We start from the raw sequence: 19,041 nt of genomic DNA, 5'->3' as shown, positions 1-19,041 counted from the left end.
TATAGATGAAGATAGAACATTTTTTATGAACAAGATAGAACAAAATTTTAATGATAGAACAAATTCTACATAATTGTTTGTAACAAACAATTATATAAAACCAACAGTTACTATTCGGGAAATATTTCAGAAATAATTTTTTCAGTTTCTTGGACATTGTTCCTAACGAGCTCAAAATCAGATAATTATTATAGATAATTTTCCCTCTATCAACATATCAGTAACAGATTGTGAATATCGTGATGGTCTCGTTTTGGGCTTCCATCAGGTGGTTCTTTGGTCCACCAGACTGAAGGTGGCACGTGAGACGTCGGCTTAATGTCGTAGTTGTGAGCCCGATGTAGTCCATATTAGGGAGAAGTCTACAACCTTCTCTATTGCAAGAAAATTTATAGACTACATTGGTCTCTTGAAAAACTGACGTTTTTTGCTAGGGTTTATGTTCATTACAAGATTCTGTATTTTCTTATTTTTATAATAGATCAGTAGTTTAATTTTATTATCAATTTTGTTTTATTAGTTTGTTGTAGAAACTGTTTTGGTTCACTCAAAATTTTGAAATTTCTGTGTCGATTCTTCCATAGTTGAACCCATAATTGACTATTCTTTTGCAATTTCTCAGCTCCGTATACAAGTCATTTTCGGATGAGCAGTTTTTGAGGGCTCGTTGGATGAGAGCTCGTTGGATGAGGGCTCGTTGGATGAGAGCTCGTTGGATGAGAGCAGGAATTATGCTTCTTTTGTAGCCCTCTGAGCATTGGCTGGCGGTGTTGAGGACTCTGTCGATCCCGATATTTGTTTCCGCTCCGCTATATTTTGGTGACGAACTAATTATTTTTAGCTTGAACGAATATATCTAAAAAAAGGTTAAAAGTACGATTTCGTCTGAGTTCGTAAGTAAACTTCAATTCAGAATTAGTTTAAAAGGCCATTCGTATTTATAGGTGCCGCAGCGGTTTTTCATTTCGAACAACAACGAAGATATCATCGACATTCTTGCAGTATAATTCGGACTTGATTTGTTCATCTAAAAGTACTTGATATTCAATTTCGAACATACGTATAGTCCCTCAGCAAAATTTCTTCAGATAAAAAGACGTTATTCATGCCCCGATGCGGGACGCACTGTTCTTATCCTCTTGCAATCTTATCTTATCCTCTCAACGCTACAGTTCTTATCCTCTTGCAATCTTAGCTTATCCTCTCACCGCTACAGTTCTTATCCTCTTGCAATCTTATCTTATCCTCTCAACGCTACAGTTCTTATACTATTGCAATCTTATCTTATCCTCTCAACGCTACAGTTCTTATCCTCTTGCAATCTTATCTTATCCTCTCAATGCTACAGTTCTTATACTATTGCAATTGCAAATCGATTGGTTTTTACGTTATTTCTGTCGTTCTCTCGTTACTTCGATTTTAATCTTTCTCGTGTACATTTAAATTTTCATTGCTGCTGATCTTACTTGCACTGTTATTATATGAAACTGTTTGAACTGATGTCGGAGCTGCATGGTCTCTGTAACGTTTTCGGTGATTATGTGGTGAATTTTATTTGTGTTTTCTTTGTTTTTAATTTTTAATTATCGAGTAATGTGTTCTTATTGTAAATAAATATGTTGACAAATTATTTACATTGTTTCTCTTCCACGAGGGTGACAACTTCTTGCTAGGTCTGAAAAAAGATGATGACAGTCGTCACGGCCTTCCATTTCTTGCCATGGCTCTATTTCCTTGTAATCAGTCTTGTAGCACAAGTTTACTACTATGTTATATAAATTGTAGCCTGGAAGCATCTGACAATGACAACAGTTAGGTCAACAAAGGCATCTCGTTAACCACTAGTTTTATTGTCACTAGATTACTTTAATCGCAAATGCACTAAAAATTTAAAAGCGAAGAAAACTCCACGAAAATTTATCGTATCTCTATTGAGAATATTTCGGAGTCCAGCTCCATCTTCAGTTCGAAAAATCTAGAAAACAAATACAATCAGAAGTTAATAGAGTCGAAATTCAAAAGAAAAAATATAGAAATTAAAACCTGAATTTAGCTTAACAGAAACCTAAAAATTAAAAATTAAGAACTTATCTATTCACAAGTCCTAGTGGATAAGAACTAAAGGCTGCATTTAAACTAGGCCTATCTTTGAAAATATACAATGACTCTAAAATACGCAGATCGGAAGTTCCAGAACTAAAAGTTAAAACCTTAAAGTCACTGTCGGACACTGGAACGTTTGGCGTGAGTGCGCACAGCCGAATATGGACGCGATAGTAACTGCCCAGCAGTCCTGTACTTCTCCCTTTATGCTCGGCGACCCTTGAATAATGATAGCGTGACGTCATACCAACGTACGCAGATGCACATCGCGCACAACTATATCTATAAATTAAGAACGATCGCATATGAAAAGGAAGGATATCTTTGTACCGAAAGAAAGAATATATTTTAAAATGTTCACCAATAAAATATGAACATTAACGTTTGGGAAGTATTTTATAAAAAAATCTTTCAATTCTCTTTGCATAGCCTCGGACGCATGGCCGAATTATGGAAAAAACAAACTACTCTTTATCTCTATATCAAATCATTCCTCGTTCATCAATATTTAGGCTAATTGTGGAATTATTTCCTTGTTTGGTAAATGACCATAAGGCAATTTGAGAGGAATTGGCGGTCTTTGCGTCAAATATGTTATGTTACAAAAATCATAAAGGGATAACACAAGCTTATCACAATGAAACATATAACTTGATCGAAATGACGTGATATGCCTTGAAAATAATTTCCTAATAGTGTTTATCTACAATACTTCATACTAATAAAGAGACCGACACGTATTGACTTCTGTTACATTTTTTTTAATTTTCCTGCGATTCACGTTGAATATCAGCATAACACTCATCGGTCGAAGTCATTGTTCTCGTCTAATAGAAAATCATGTCGATCTTAACAGCCCGGGCAACGAGAGGCTGTACTGCGATGCAGAGACCTGCGAAAATCGTACCGATGCCCATAATCACGAAAGTCAGAAGGTAACTGCCAGTTACATCCACGAAATAACCTGAAAATAGTAAGAATTAATAAATTTCCTCGAAGTGCTGCCGAATCTCATGTATGGGAATGTATGAAAAAGATGTTTGTAACATGAGAAATTCTATATACAAGTTTGCTCTAGTATCAAACTGACAATTGGATATGCCAGGTAACACGAAATCAAAGACATTTCAACCGTCAATTAAGCTATTTACCAACAAAATGACTGGCATTAATAAATTATTTAAGGGAACAATAGCCTGACGTTGCTCAAGTTCACGGAACGAATTTTGAATTTTGAGATTAAATCTTTGTTACATACCAAGTAGTGGAGGGTACGTGAAGTTCAGGATTCCTTGGATCATACGAATGAATCCCCAAGAGGACGCCACGTTGTGTGCTCCGAACTGATCGATGAGAATAACATTGATGGTACCGAAGTAGCCGGAGCTTCCGAGCGAGAAAAGGCTAAAGATGAACATCACCACCCAGAAGTTGGTTGACGCTGGGATCATTACAGTTCCAATGCCGGCCACAACCAGGCTGTGGTTGAGAAAGTGGTAAGCTAAGTGTGAAATGAGTGGAAGAGATAGCAACGCATTCAAATTGCTCGCATGAATTTTCATGAACAAAAGAACAATGAAATTTATCTAGAAACTAACTAATGGTTGTTTGATTAGATTCATTGGATTAGATTAGATGACCGAGAGGGTCTTTATGTTCAAGCTCAAAATGTTGCAAACTAAGACGGAAGTTATTGAGGACTTCCCTATTAAGCATTTATCAAAGTGAATAATGGCAATAAAAACTTCTCATGTCAATTTGCATGATTCAAACAAAAGCATTCGGCTGTTCCTCACCACACTGCGAGGCAGTGCGTCTTCTTGAATAGTTTTCTGTCAAGCATGTAGCCGAGCAAGAGGCGAGTGACGCCGTCCAGCACCGATTGGTACGCGAGCAAAATAGAGTTTTGTTCAAGTGAGAATCCGATGGCCTTGCCGTAAGCGGCCAAGAAATAATGAGCGTGTGGAAGAGCAGCTGACAATCCGGCTATCGTGCCAATATGCGTCAAATAAATGGGGTTTAAGAAAAGCTTCAGGTCAAATTTTTTTGCCTTCATTTTAGTTTCTTGTGGTGGTTCATTATCGTTTATGGCTGTTACACAATTTGAAGCGCTTTGCTTTCTCTTTTCTCTGCGTGACTTTTGGACTTCAGCCATTTTTACATGAACTGAAAATGGTCTTATCAGGAATACAAACGCGGCAAGTTGTGCGAACAATGCTGATAAGATAATGAAGGTGAGTTTAAGTCCGAAATTTTCGAATATGGGCAGGAAGAAGAACGGAAAGACAGCACCCCCGAGCGGGTGGCCTGCTACGCGGATGGAATTTGCGAGTTCCTTTTTGTTGCGGAAATAGTCCGGCATTACTATAATCTGGCCGATACCCACTGCACACATGCCCGTGCCTGGAAAAGGAGGTAGAAGTTATGCATTCCATTTCACTTCTTACGGCCAGTACCGTAACTCTTGATAGCCACTAACCCATGTATTTCAAAATGGGCACATTTATTTACAAACTGCAGCAATGGCATTCGGGGCTCCAATTTATTCAAATTTAGAACATGATTAATTTAAATTGTTAATTCTTTTGTTACCTAATTATTAAACATTGGAATATAATTTGAGAAATATTAATTACCCATCATGGCCCCCAGCGTTATGGCGAGGGTGGCGACGGAGTCACAGAAGAAGGAAGCAAACAGGCCGCCGGAGCAAAGGACAATCCCGAAGATCATGACCGGTCTCGCCCCGAATTGGACCGCGGCCGCCCCCGCCACGGGTGCTGGTATTAAAACAAATTCATCTTTTATAATCTGATATTATAAACATTACTGAACATTTGAACGCATATCTTAATACTCTTCATGATTTTAAGCTCACCTCCAAAATATCTTCAATCATCACCCGTAGTATATGGGAATTTTCACTCAATCGTCTTTCAAAGTAGTCAGGTTATTGAAAATATATACTCATTATTTGTTAAATTACAAAATGGTTCAGGCGGCAATATGTGAATATTGCCGGCAATATGTGAATGAATATTCAAAAACTGGTGCCACGTTTTGACAAGTGCCTCAATATTCACGGAAATTAGGTAGGAATGTAGAAAGGTACAGACTTTCACGTAAAAATAAAATGATTGCGATGTCTTTGCACGTCTTTTTTTTAATTTCAAAACGGTACTGACTTGAAAAACATGCCTCATATATCATGGTCACATTTAAGTCCTTGTTAGAGAAATACAACATTTTTGTCGCATTTTCGAGGAATTAACCTATCTGTAATTTAAGTGTCGCACCTAAAAAGTTCCTACATCCAGAGAGAAGAGCGACCACGACACCTCCTGCAGTGGCAGACGTGTCGGGGTAGGCGATCTCGACGGCGTTGTAGATGACGCCGAAGCTCTTGATGTACCCGGCGGTGACGACGTTCGACAGGAACATCACAGCCACCACCAGCCATGCGTACCTGACCATCAACGTAAGCTGTATTTATGAGCTATTTATTCGTGACCCGGCGGTGACGACGTTCGACAGGAACATCACAGCCACCACCAGCCATGCGTACCTGACCATCAACGTAAGCTGTATTTATGAGCTATTTATTCGTGACCCGGCGGTGACGACGTTCGACAGGAACATCACAGCCACCACCAGCCATGCGTACCTGACCATCAACGTAAGCTGTATTTATGAGCTATTTATTCGTGACCCGGCGGTGACGACGTTCGACAGGAACATCACAGCCACCACCAGCCATGCGTACCTGACCATCAACGTAAGCTGTATTTATGAGCTATTTATTCGTGACCCGGCGGTGACGACGTTCGACAGGAACATCACAGCCACCACCAGCCATGCGTACCTGACCATCAACGTAAGCTGTATTTATGAGCTATTTATTCGTGACCCGGCGGTGACGACGTTCGACAGGAACATCACAGCCACCACCAGCCATGCGTACCTGACCATCAACGTAAGCTGTATTTATGAGCTATTTATTCGTGACCCGGCGGTGACGACGTTCGACAGGAACATCACAGCCACCACCAGCCATGCGTACCTGACCATCAACGTAAGCTGTATTTATGAGCTATTTATTCGTGACCCGGCGGTGACGACGTTCGACAGGAACATCACAGCCACCACCAGCCATGCGTACCTGACCATCAACGTANGCGAGCCACATGTTGGGCATGTTATATGAACATGAATGGTGTGACATGCTGTGCCAGCCACATGTTGTGCATGTTATATGAACATGAATGGTGCGACATGCCGTGCGAGCCACATGTTGGGCATGTTATATGAACATGAATGGTGTGACATGCTGTGCCAGCCACATGTTGTGCATGTTATATGAACATGAATGGTGCGACATGCCGTGCGAGCCACATGTTGGGCATGTTATATGAACATGAATGGTGTGACATGCTGTGCCAGCCACATGTTGTGCATGTTATATGAACATGAATGGTGCGACATGCCGTGCGAGCCACATGTTGGGCATGTTATATGAACATGAATGGTGCGACATGCCGTGCCAGCCACATGTTGGGCATGTTATATGAACATGAATGGTGTGACATGCTGTGCCAGCCACATGTTGTGCATTTTATATGAACATGAATGATGTGACATGCTGTGCGAGCCCCATGTTGGGCATGTTATACGAGCTTGAGTGGAATGATATACGCTCATAAAACGTATAGCACAAACACGCCCGATCATATAACGACCGCCCGCGGAGGTTTAATGGGTTGAGTGAATCTACTTAAACCATTTCAGAGCCAAGTGATGAAATGCCAAGTGATGCGTGATGAAGCAGATTCAGTTAGTGTGACACACACTAAGAGGTACGAATACAGAATGAAATGGTATGAAATACATGGATGAAATAAATTTGAGAATATTCCAATTCGAGATGTGTCTTGTTTGCCTTTAATGTTGCATGCTACCTCATAATGCAAGTTAAATTTTTCACGAACGTGCATAGCTCTGGAAATTATTTGTTCAAGCAATTGGAAATATGATCAGTACTTCAGTAGCGAGGAAAGCAAGTAAAAATAGGGTCATTCAATTGAGGTGAATTAATTTTCAATATTCTTTATAAGGAAAATGCAAATATACAACAAAACGCTACCAGTAAAACTAATTATGGACTCTTCTTTATCTGTTATTGATGAAGAATCCGGAAAATTTTCACTTTAAATCAGGTACTAAGGCCAATTAAGGTAGTTAATAATATAATTGTCAGATCTGGCACCGTTATTACTTTTACCGCGGTTAGCCGCTTTGATGACGCGGTTAATTAGAGGGAGCAATTGTGTTGGATAATTCAATGCCAGTAACAAGCTGGATGACACATCAATTACTTGACACATATAATCATGGTGGAAACGAATGGGCCCACTTTTGGTTAAGTATTCCTTCACTGTATTCACTGTGGCATACATTTCGTGAATGAAATGGATGCATTCAATTCTCAATGGAGCGATGATTCTTTCGCCATAAATTAGTTTTTGTATATATCAAGCGTTATTATATTCATTTCACTTGTCATGCTTCAAAACAAAGGAGCATTCTCTCTACTGAGGTATGTGTGTTCAAATGATTCAACAGAAATATCTATACAAGGGAGAACTATATCATCCTGACACGTGGAACATGATCAGTTGCGTTTGCCTAGACTAAACAGATGGCTGACATAAATCACCTAAAATGACGAGATGAACATACGATGAACACAATTAAAAATTACTTGAAACCGAAATTGCCAATGGCAGATATATCTAATACTTGGCTTGGAGCTAGAAATTTTAACCTTCGATTTATTGTGAATAATCGCAGTAATACTGTGTCTTGTAACACATTATTGCCAGTGAGCAAGTACCAAAGAACTGCCGCTTGCACTGACATAAAGATTATGATCTTATGAGTCACACGTTTCATATCAAAAGACTTCGCTTTAATTAGGTCGTTTTTTCACTCTGAATGAGCTGTATCCCTAAACTAATTATCTTTAGATAAACATACACTTCATGCACTTCACACTCTTCATGTCTTTCACACGCCTCTGAATAATATTTAGCATCATAGAACTGAACACTCGAAAAATGTGACATCCAAGTATGCGTATGGCAACACCAATAAGCAACTTTTTCCGCTAAGGGTTGAAAGCTGGAAAATATCGCTGAATTTATTCATGACATATTAATTGCATTAATTAAAACGTACTATAATTATGAGGGCAGTCGTCTCTTAATTAACGACCAGTCATTCAGATGACTTTCACTATGACGCTTGATGACACATGTGTTATTTAATCAAACGATAGCAGCTCAGAGTTTCCTTCCGGCGTCAAGTCCATTTAAGGTTTGCGTTGCGTTGGGTTTAGGTTCACGGCGTTGCGGTTCCTTCCCAGTCTTCAATACATGCTGTATTGTGCACAATTTTTCCCAGCTCATCGTCAAACAAAAATTAAAGGACGCTGCGGTAAGTCGTCAAACCCGGTTCCACTTCAGAAATAAAATTTTTCTGTTATGAATATTACAATTCATGATAGTTATTGGAGCTGATTGATAGTTGATGGATTATTAGCTATAATACTAAGCGTTTCAACTCACAGAAAACACGAAAAACGTGTATCAATGCACATTTTTCCCTCGACACGAAATTTGCTACACCAGTGAGTATAGCAAAGTAATAATTATTACTCACTATTATTACTTACTAAGTAATAGTAATACTTAATAATATTATTATTACCTATTAATTAAGAGTAAGTTATAATAAAATAATAACTTTTTACCAATTTCAAAAACAACATTTTTATAACGCTCAAGAAAGTAGGAAAAGATTGCTGAACAAATCGGAGCATTGGTCAAAATATTTGCGAACGTGATGCAACACGATGAGAACACGACACTACACGGTGCAGTAAACAGACTACAGAGAAAGGAAACTATTATTCATTACTTTTTATATGAGAGTTCAGTAGACAGCATTATTCTTAAATTCGATATTTGATCCATACATTTGCCAGACCACATATTCGAGACTCTCAAGTTTTCAAGTCAGAGCAATGCCAACAAATATATACATATATCTGAGCAGAGGGGTCGCGAAAATAAACGAAAAATCGGATAGATTCTTACAATTAAGATGAATGAAGTCATACGTCCTGCCATCTCAGAATTGAAGTATTAAATCTGAAGCTAATATTCAACAATATAAACTGAAACAATAAACTGAAATAGAACAATAAACTGAAAAGTTTCGTTTAAGCAACACATTCTAAGAAACTGCAGAATCGGGCCTGTTCGTATCCCCTTCTCTAAAACGAATGACTACGAGAGAGCAGTGAACAGTAAGCAGTTGGTTCACTGCCTTCAACAATGTTAGCTAAAAATTGAAAGCAACTTACTTATTAACTACGAACTCTTGAGCGGATTTCAGCAATTATGTTTAACAGCTAGTGTAACCATATAGATGTACTGGAGGTTTACAGAGTGCAGAATGTTATATTTAGAATAATTTGTTGCAGAATAAAGAATTTGGCTGAACAATATTAAACTTCGATTATTCCGATCACGTAGCTTCCAACAAAAAACTTCAGCCTTATAATTTTACGAGCTCGCGCACTGACTGCACTTCGAGATGCAAATCTGACGAGTTTCGTTAAGAAAAAATTCATCGTCAATGGAAAGGGATCTAGTGTGAAAATTTCCAATGTAAAGTCACGTACAGTTTGTATGGATTATAACTTATATCATAAATTCGTCTTGCAGGGATAGTATTACTACCCTAATCACTAAGCCCTTTAAAACTTTGTTATACGCATAATTTGTACTCAAAATGATCTCTTCCTGAATAAATACTCTAGCCGTTAGTTAGCAAAGGCCCTCTTAGTGAGCACGTTCTAAACCTGCTCACTGGCGAAGTCTTCACATGAGCACGCCTATTTCTCGCCAATTCGCAGTGCCTTCCACAGCCATAAGTGGGAATCCTGCACTATCGCAGTACAACTTGCCAGTGCAAATACGATCGAGGTCGTGCTGTATGCGCCCGCAGCCAGCCGCACAATAGAACTGCGGAACCCATGCATACGTACTGACGTGCAGAGGTGGGCAGTAGCGCGCTACATTTTCAGTAGCGGTAGCGGCGCTACATTTAAGCAATTGTAGCGGTAGCGGTAGCGCCCGCTACATATTTAAGTAGTGATACGAGGTTTTGCCGCTACATTTATATGTAGATAAGGCCTTTAGATTTTACTTAATAGTATTAAATCTTATTTAAAAACCAGCATGATACATGCATAATATAAATTACAGAATAAAACTGTACGAAAGATTTCGGTGTAATGTTGTCAACCTCAGCCTGTTACTAGTGTCAACATGTTACTTGTTACCAGTGGTGGGCAGATAGAGCGCTACATGTAGCGGTGGTGGTAGCGGCGCTACATTTAAGCTATTGTAGCGGTAGCGGTAGCGCCCGCTACATATAGAGCGTATAGCGGTAGCGGCCGCTACATTTCAAAGTAGCGCTGCCCAGCTCTGTTGACGTGGTCTGGCAGCGCAATGACCGCAGAGCTTGGTCTGTTCTCCGCTAATATTGACTCCGCTCACTATTAAAGTTGACAGCAATTTAAAGCGTGGTGTCAGAAATATCTGGACCAATAGAAGAATAGTTTTCATAAATAACCCTAAGTGCACGTTCAAAAGATTATTTCGCAAATATGGTCAAAATTGTGAGACAATAGGGCACCATAGTTCCATATTCATCCTTTTTTGCTTCTCTTTTGTTTACTGGTAGCTTTGACATGAAATATTGTTTTCTTCTCATAAACAATTTGGAACAACGAAAATTCAAACGATTCTCTATACAGGAAAGCATGAACTTTTTTAGAAAAGCGGTCCCGCGGTAGGTATACGGCCCAACTATAGGATCCGGCCCAGCTATAGGATCAGGTATACGGCCCAGCTATAGGATTCGGCCCAGCTATAGGATCAGGTATACGGCCCAGCTATAGGATTCGGCCCAACTATAGGATCAGGTATACGGCCCAGCTATAGGATCCGCGAGCAAGGACAACGTACGTAAGTGATTTCCGTGTTTGAACTTTACCGGAAAATGCCAGCAAGCGGCAAACCAAAGATCAGGGTTCAGTTCAAGAATTAGTCCTATACTTACAAGGACTCATTAAGTTTAACTAGGCGTAGTCACCTTTATTCAATTCACAATCTAAATTATTATCTATTGAATTCAGCGGACCAAGCAGAGCGGGCCTCGACATCATTTCGCCGGTTGTCAAAGCCTGAGTTTTTGACAGAGCCTTACACCTTGAACACAGCATTTATCAAGTGTATGAATAACACATAAAATATATCATAAATCCAGTATATGAATTACACCGGAAACAACGCAAGGATCAAACACACAAATAACACCTCAAACAATACCAATATCAAGTGTATGAAAATCACTTAGAGCACAGCACTGATTTAGAGTGTGAAAACAACCCATGCACCTCAAGTGTTCAGTGTTTCAAGGTTCAAGTGTTTGAAAACTCACGCATAGAAATGATTATATGCATTAGACTCGCCTCATGTACAGCATGAATCACGCTCATAACAAAGCTTTATGTTCAGCAATTACTTAATGTCGGAGGAATAAAAAGGGACACTAATTTAATGCATGACGCTACCTCATGCGCAAGAAGTATGTGGGTAAAATATATAATTTTCAACAAATCAGACAAAAAATAAACCAGTATTTACCGATAACTTATTCCCGGGCATAGCTGACAAGAAAGTACAGAAGGGGTTTATAAACTGAAGATTTGCTATAGAAGAGGAATATACAGTATATGCTTGTCAACATCCGCTGTATACAAGTACGACAATAATTCGATTGAATTTTTTCGATTTTATCTTCTCATTCATGAATTTTGGTGTGTTCTGTTATAAGTTTATTTCAGCACAATTTCACAGATTTTAAGCCTGTTAAGTGTCAGATTCCAGCTGATTTTAATTGATAATTGGCAGTAAAATTGGCAGTAAATCCACTCAGTTCCAGCAAGCTGCTCTGCTCCTAACCACAAATAAGTTCTATTAAGCTTTGCTTATTTGTTGCAATATTTGATTTTCGTTACTTATATTACACTGTGACCTGCTATCTTGTTGTCAATAAATGTTAAGTACATCATTTAACAATCTGCCCTCGTTTCACCCATGGTTGAACTATATAAGGTTGACCCACGAGAAGTTCCGTCTTTCAGTTCAGCTTTCTTGTTACGTCCGTTAAGATCGAGAAACGTAAACAAACCCGTCTTTCCCATGACGGATTGGTTGACTGGTTTGAGCGCATTTCGATGATTGGTTAATGCCCGTGACGTCACTGAGATCAGTGACGTCACAGGCGAATAACGAACTACATCCGCAAATTTGGGCTTCTGATGCACTGTTAGAAAAAACGGTGAAAAAACGGTCCCACCGGCGTCCTAGTGGCCGGTCGCTCCGTGAAAATAAACTGTTTCGCCGTTTTTATCAGATGTTTTACGGATTTCTGGTGGTAAATTGGAATAAAAACGGTGGCACGGTGTTTCTTTTCACGTGCCGACCGGCCACTGAAACGCCGGTAATACCGTTAACGGTCATTTATCTAACAGTGTGGGTCAACCTTATACTAGTTCAACCATGATTTCACCCATCGTGACGTCAAAGACCTTCATTATGACGTCACGGACCGAGATTATGATGTCACGGACCGAGATTATGATGTCAACGGCTTCAGTGATGTCGATGATCCAAAATGGCAGTCAAATACCGACATTGTGATAAACAATAACCTTATTTTCGTGGCAATAATTTGTAATTTAATTCCACTTGATTCTGCTTTACTCCCATCCTCAGCTATTATTAATGAGATTAAGTCATTTTTCGAGCTTATTTCATAAAATAACAACAACATTTGCAATGCTGTGTTACGATGTTTAGAGTGAGGTTACTGTAGTCCCTCAAACCAGGTGAACTATTTATTCGTATACAAATTAAAACAACGGTCCTGATGGTATTATAAAGTACCGCAACAGAGGGCCATTATGAAAAGTTCGTGTCCATTGAGCTCTGAAATTTGGAAACATCTCTGTAAAGAAACTGAAGCAATATTTATCCTAAGTATGAATAGTTCCCGAGATATCCAAAAAATCTTCGATTACTTACGCGGGCGTTGAGAGCCAATTTAAGCCAAAAGAACCACCTGCCTCCTATAGTGTAAATAAATAAACGAAGGTGCTCTATCCACCTATCCAGAGCACCTATCCTAGAGCACCTATCCAGGTGTTCTCGCGATAACGAAGGAACTATGAATGAAGCGTTGCAACGGTCCCTTGCGGTGAGGGCTTCAATGCATGTGCACAATCATTTCTGAGCACGTGAGTGCTTGCAAAAAATCATCCGATGCTTGGGTAGTTTGCACGTGTCCATCACGCGCATCGAAGTGTCCAAAGCATCAAACCAGTTAGCGCATCCAAAAAATCGACATATACGAAATATCAATTTTTTGTAATTCTAATACATCAATCTTTATCCGTGATCCTAAGAAAGAATACGTTGCTTCTGCTTGCACTTGTCGTATCGTATTAAATTATTTCGTATTGTGTTTCATTAGTCGAGTTTTATCGCAGACTTCGTATTAATAGGTGATTCAGAACGCAGAGCTTTGCAGCGCTACTTTGAAATGTAGCGGCCGCTACCGCTACCGCTACATGCTCTAAATGCAACGGGCGCTACCGCTACCGCTACAATTGCTTAAATGTAGCGCCGCTACCGCTATCGCTACATATAGCGCGCTACTGCCCACCACTGTCAGAACGGTATTTCCCCGTAGACCAGCGCGATGACCGACCTTTACCGAAGTAAGCAAATTTCTTCGATAGTGCAGGCATTTTAACAGAACATTGAATGCATTTATGGGTAGTATTCCAAAAATGAGAGATTCATGAATAAGATGAAGTACGAATTTTTGAAAGCTACACAGAAATTTTCTTCCATTTTAATCTTATTGAGACATGAGTGAAAAAAGCATAAGTAGGAAGCTGGGGCCGGATTATCAAAACACCGCTAAGTGACATATGTTTTTCGTATTTAGAGCAAAGTAAACGTGGATTAAAACGGAGTATTATTGAAACATTTCAGCGGCAAGCAGTAGTACGTTACTCTAAGCCAGCCCGTAGGCTGCTAAATGAAGCTACCAGCTACTTTTTAGTAGGTGAAGCAAAATGTTCTCATTGATCTAATAAAAGGTGAATTGCGAAATATTTGATCAATTTCTCAACTAATAGTATATGTAGTCATGTTATAATTATTGAACAATATTGAACGAATTTCCGTCGTGTTTATCACAGGGAATAACTAGTTTTCCATTCGTGTTAGAAATTACAATTAAAAATTGATCTACAAATTCTATAGTTTTATTATCATTCACTAAAATCGGATCTATTTGAATTTTGGATTCACAATTATACTGAACATAACCAGCCCACCATTGTTTTCAGCTCCAAAGATTTCCCGCTGTCCATCACACCATAAGTCTCATATTTATGCTTATGTTTCTATCAGGGGTCGGCATCGTGGCCGAAATCGAGTTCCTGCATATAGAATAGAATAGAATAGAATAGAATAGAATAGAATAGAATAGAATAGAATAGAATAGAATAGAATAGAATAGAATAGAATAGAATAGAATAGACTTATTGCCTGGTCCGTAATTTGCTAGGCATTTTAAGACTGAACATATGCTCCTGCATAGCTTCGTCTAGTCTGTTCTTGCAGGCGTTCATACTCGGAGCGTCAACGTCAAGACTGAACCAAAGTGGTCGATGAATTGATAAGGGTCGAAAAAGAAAAATAAAAAGAATCGGTGAGGTTTTTCAAGAGCTTGCATACAAAAATTTTGTTGTAATACAGTAGAAATTTTAAAATTACATCAAATTTCAATCAGCGAAATAAAATGAAAAATTTTCAATTAAATATATAAAAAATCAAGAAAAGGATTCTAAAAAGGTTAAAGTCCAAAAATTTATTAACAGAGAAGATTGCGATTTAAAAGCAGACTAGTTATTTTTAAGTACTTACAGTATATACGGTTTAAAATGTATATAATTTAAGTGCAGTAATCTGTGCAACGATGCATCGGGAAATAACCTTAGATGTTGAAAAATCTGTAATGTCGGAACACTAAAATTATAAATTGCTTATTCAATTTGACGAATGAACTTTCGACAGTTCACATCTTTTAATGGCAACGTTGGGATTTTAGGCTCTTGAAAACACTGATGAAGGATTTCTCTTTGCTGATGATCTTGAATCTGGTTCAAAGGTTAAGCGACTTTTAAATGCTTGAAAGTAATTTGTGAACAATCATAAAATTTCCTTCTGTAATATTGCAGTTTTATCCGACGGCGCTCCAGGTATGGAAGGTGTGTATGCTACTGTGTATGTTGTTTAGTACATTTCATACAATGAAAGAGTGAAATGAATATAGCTTTAAAAGTGTGCATAAATTCTGTCAATAGAATTAAAGTCCATCCTCTGAATTACTGACTATTCGCAAACAATAGAAATATTAGCGTGAAACTTTGAACTAATTGCTTATGCTCATTGTAGTGAGAAATGATTGCATATGATTCAGAAGAAATATATATATCGGCTGAATCACTATGTGAAGAATTAGAGATATTTGTATTATTTGGCAGATGTCCACTAAAAACTTGACATACAAAAGTATCTTAAGGATATAGTTTTCACAACCATTCAAGCTTGAACGATCATAATAAACAACAACTAATAATAATAATAATGGCTAAATAATGGTTTAAAATAAACATTATCAACAATTAAAATGGCTAAATTTTTGCGAGAAGCGTATGGTAATTTCCATAAGCTGCTCGCAAAAATTTATGTTGTGTTGTGGCTTGAAGGGACGCAAAAATTTAGCCAATCAAATGGTCTCCTGTACGTTACGATTTCCGATAGGGCTACTTTTTTATCGACTTTAATTAAGCAATTATGATATGAAACCTTCTAAAATTAAAGACCATTCAGAAAGGATCCATTCAGATGAGAAAAACAAACATTTTGATTATATCAAAGCACTGAGAGACAACTTTAAAGTTCAGCCGAACTTGCGTGCATTCTCGTAGTTGTCTGCTAGGGCTGATAGTAGAAGAGGTTTGAAACATCGCACAACATTTCTTTTAATATAGCGTTGATGTGCAAACCTTTCACCATTACCGTAGTGATCATATTATTATATGCAATAAAATATGCGATTGGAAATGTTATGCAGAAGTATTCTAAGAAAGTTCTAAAATTCAAATCGATGAGCACAAGATCTGTGTAGCGACGTACCGATATAATGGCCGGAGATGTTAAACAAACTGTAGCCTCAAAACTTCAGCATTCTAAATTTGCGAATAAATTTGATGAATCGACATCCGGAAGTTCAACTATCCTCATGGCCTATGGGAGGCTAAATAACCCGTCTCTTGATAATAGAATATTCACGACGAGTGTTTATTTACTGATTTATATTTTGAAGCTGATTCGGAAACTGAATATACAGATTTTTATGCTTGAAGCAAAATGATTTGATGAACACTAAATTCCGCTCGTTAATATCCGCACCGTTTCAATCAATAGCACTACAGCTAAGATAGGTAGTTATAAAAGTTATTCCTTTTCACAACACTTCTCTTTACATTCACTTTTTCTTTGTTTGTCTGCTACAAATCTTATAATCGATATTTAACACGCACCTACCTGTTCAATCGATCTGAAATTTTGCACACTTGGGTAAAGTTGAAGACATTGCTTGAATCAATTGACAGAAAAAAAATAATTGAAAAATTCAAACATTTTTTTAATAAAAAATATTTCTTTCTAAACATTTAAAAATAAAATAAGAAATTCATTGCACATGTGTAACATTGGAGACACTGGGCCCTTAGAAGTTTTGTCTTTAAAGAGTAATTTTTATACGAATATTGTTTTTTGTACGGAAAATATTTCTACTGTGCTTGCTGTTCACCGAGCTTTACACAAACCGCATTGTAGGGATCTTTTTCTGGATTTCTTAGACAACGATATGAAGAAAAATATTGAATGAACCAATGTGGTGAATGAAGAATACAATAGGTTTATTGATGACACCTTTCTAATCATCAAACACCCCTTTAATGCGCTCCTTTTCTTTGGTTATCTCAACTTGAAACATTTATCGCTAAATTCTACAATTACGGTTATTCTAAATGATTAACCCAATTTGATAAATTCGTATATATTTAAGTATAAATTCAAAAGGAATAATTCAGACGCCAATGGAAAGAGAAAATTAAATATTTTTAACCTATTCAAACGTGGAATTTGTCGGTGGCGTCGGTAGTTTGGCGTCCTACCCAACAGCGAGCGCATAGGAAATGAAGGATAAGACGCATAGGAAATGAAGGATAAGACGCATAGGAAATGAAGATCTCTACACTTCTGGCCACTGACATCACCTGATCTCACCCCACGTGACTTTTTCTTATGGGATTACGTCAGGGAAGCTGTTTACGCCCCGCCTCTACCAGCAACTCTGTTTACGTCCCGCCTCTACCAGCAACTCTGTTTACGTCCCGTCTCTACCAGCGACTCTGTTTACGTCCCGCCTCAACCAGCAGCTCTGTTTACGTCCCGCCTCTACCAGTAACTCTGTTTACGTCCCGCCTCTACCAGCAGCTCTGGTTGATCTGAAGAACAGTATCACTGCTACGGTGCGCTCAGTAACTAAAGATATGCTTTATCGTGTGTGGGCCGAGTTTGGCTACCGTTTATAGTTTTAAAGAGGGACATATTAAATGTTTATTTATATATGAATATTTATAAATATATAAAAGAAAACTTCGAATCTTTCTCTTTCCATTGGTGCATAAATTATCCATTTTATACTAATAAATACGAATCATTAAATTGAGTACATCACTTAGAATAACCCTGTGCCATCAAGATGGACACCAGCAATAGTTCAGCAATCTACTGGTCGCTTTCAGACTTCCGTGGGCCGCAAACCGACATTTGTTCATCTCATGTCAAATTGAGTAATTTTGAGTCTTCAAACTTTGATACACTGCGACTATGGAATTTCTTTCGTTTATTTCATCCCCTGAATTTTAATTCAGAATTTATCCAGCAGCATTCTTCATTAGAATTCATTCCTAATACAGGTATATATCAAACGAATGGGTTTTCATGGTGCCATGTGTTTAGCAAATGTAATGTTTCTGACTAATTATAGTCATTTTGAATCTATTACTGATATTGATAATAGGAAAATTATTCATTGCACTTTCCTCTACTTAGGTAGGTTAAAACAGTGTCCAGTTTTTTCTAAAATAATGAATTAATTATGTATTTTGAAAAATATTTCCGAATGTTAACTTGAATGTTTTGTTGGTGAATAATTTCAAAATTCGTTACTTTTTAGCGCATTTTCTCATTTATGGAAAAAATGCACCATTGTGCTCGCCATGTCCGTCTGTCTGTCTGTCTGTCCGTCTGTCCGTCCGTTCGCGACCTCAAGTTTTCGTCGACGAGAAAATGCGCTCTCTGTCACTCACTGCAGTGAGTACTGAGTTATATTTTTCAGATATTAGTATGGTTGGCATTTGTATCTTTACGCAGGTTTCATTGCGGACAAGAGAAATAGTTTTGTTGACAATTTTTTTTATTGGCAATTTTTTGAGAGCTCGTTGGATGAATGCATGTATTGTGCTTCTTTTGTAGCACTCGGAGCATTCGCAGGCGGTGTTCAGGACTCTTCCGATCCCGACATCTGTTTGTTTCCGCCATATTTTGGTGACGAACTAATTATTTTTAGCTCGGACGAATATATCAAAAAAGG

The 19,041-nt window shown here is 38.1% G+C and overlaps 1 protein-coding gene across 1 annotated transcript; it reads right to left on the bottom strand.

Annotated features, from left to right (window-relative positions):
* Positions 1 to 2,526: 2,526 nt before the first annotated feature.
* On the bottom strand, positions 2,527 to 6,259 carry LOC108666415 (monocarboxylate transporter 2-like). Its single transcript, XM_047884957.1, has 6 exons — positions 5,615 to 6,259; positions 5,400 to 5,515; positions 4,740 to 4,883; positions 3,900 to 4,506; positions 3,362 to 3,582; positions 2,527 to 3,067 (listed from the first exon to the last, which is right to left on the bottom strand). Exons 1-6 carry the CDS (start codon positions 5,674 to 5,676, stop codon positions 2,931 to 2,933), a joined length of 1,287 nt encoding a protein of 428 aa, XP_047740913.1. The 5' UTR covers positions 5,677 to 6,259; the 3' UTR covers positions 2,527 to 2,930.
* Between the last annotated feature and the right edge of the window lie 12,782 nt (positions 6,260 to 19,041).

Source organism: Hyalella azteca, unplaced genomic scaffold (assembly GCF_000764305.2).
Source record: "Hyalella azteca isolate HAZT.00-mixed unplaced genomic scaffold, Hazt_2.0.2 contig16599, whole genome shotgun sequence".
In the NCBI taxonomy this organism is placed as follows: Eukaryota; Metazoa; Arthropoda; class Malacostraca; order Amphipoda; family Hyalellidae; genus Hyalella; species Hyalella azteca.
This window is presented reverse-complemented; position numbering and strand designations above follow the sequence as displayed.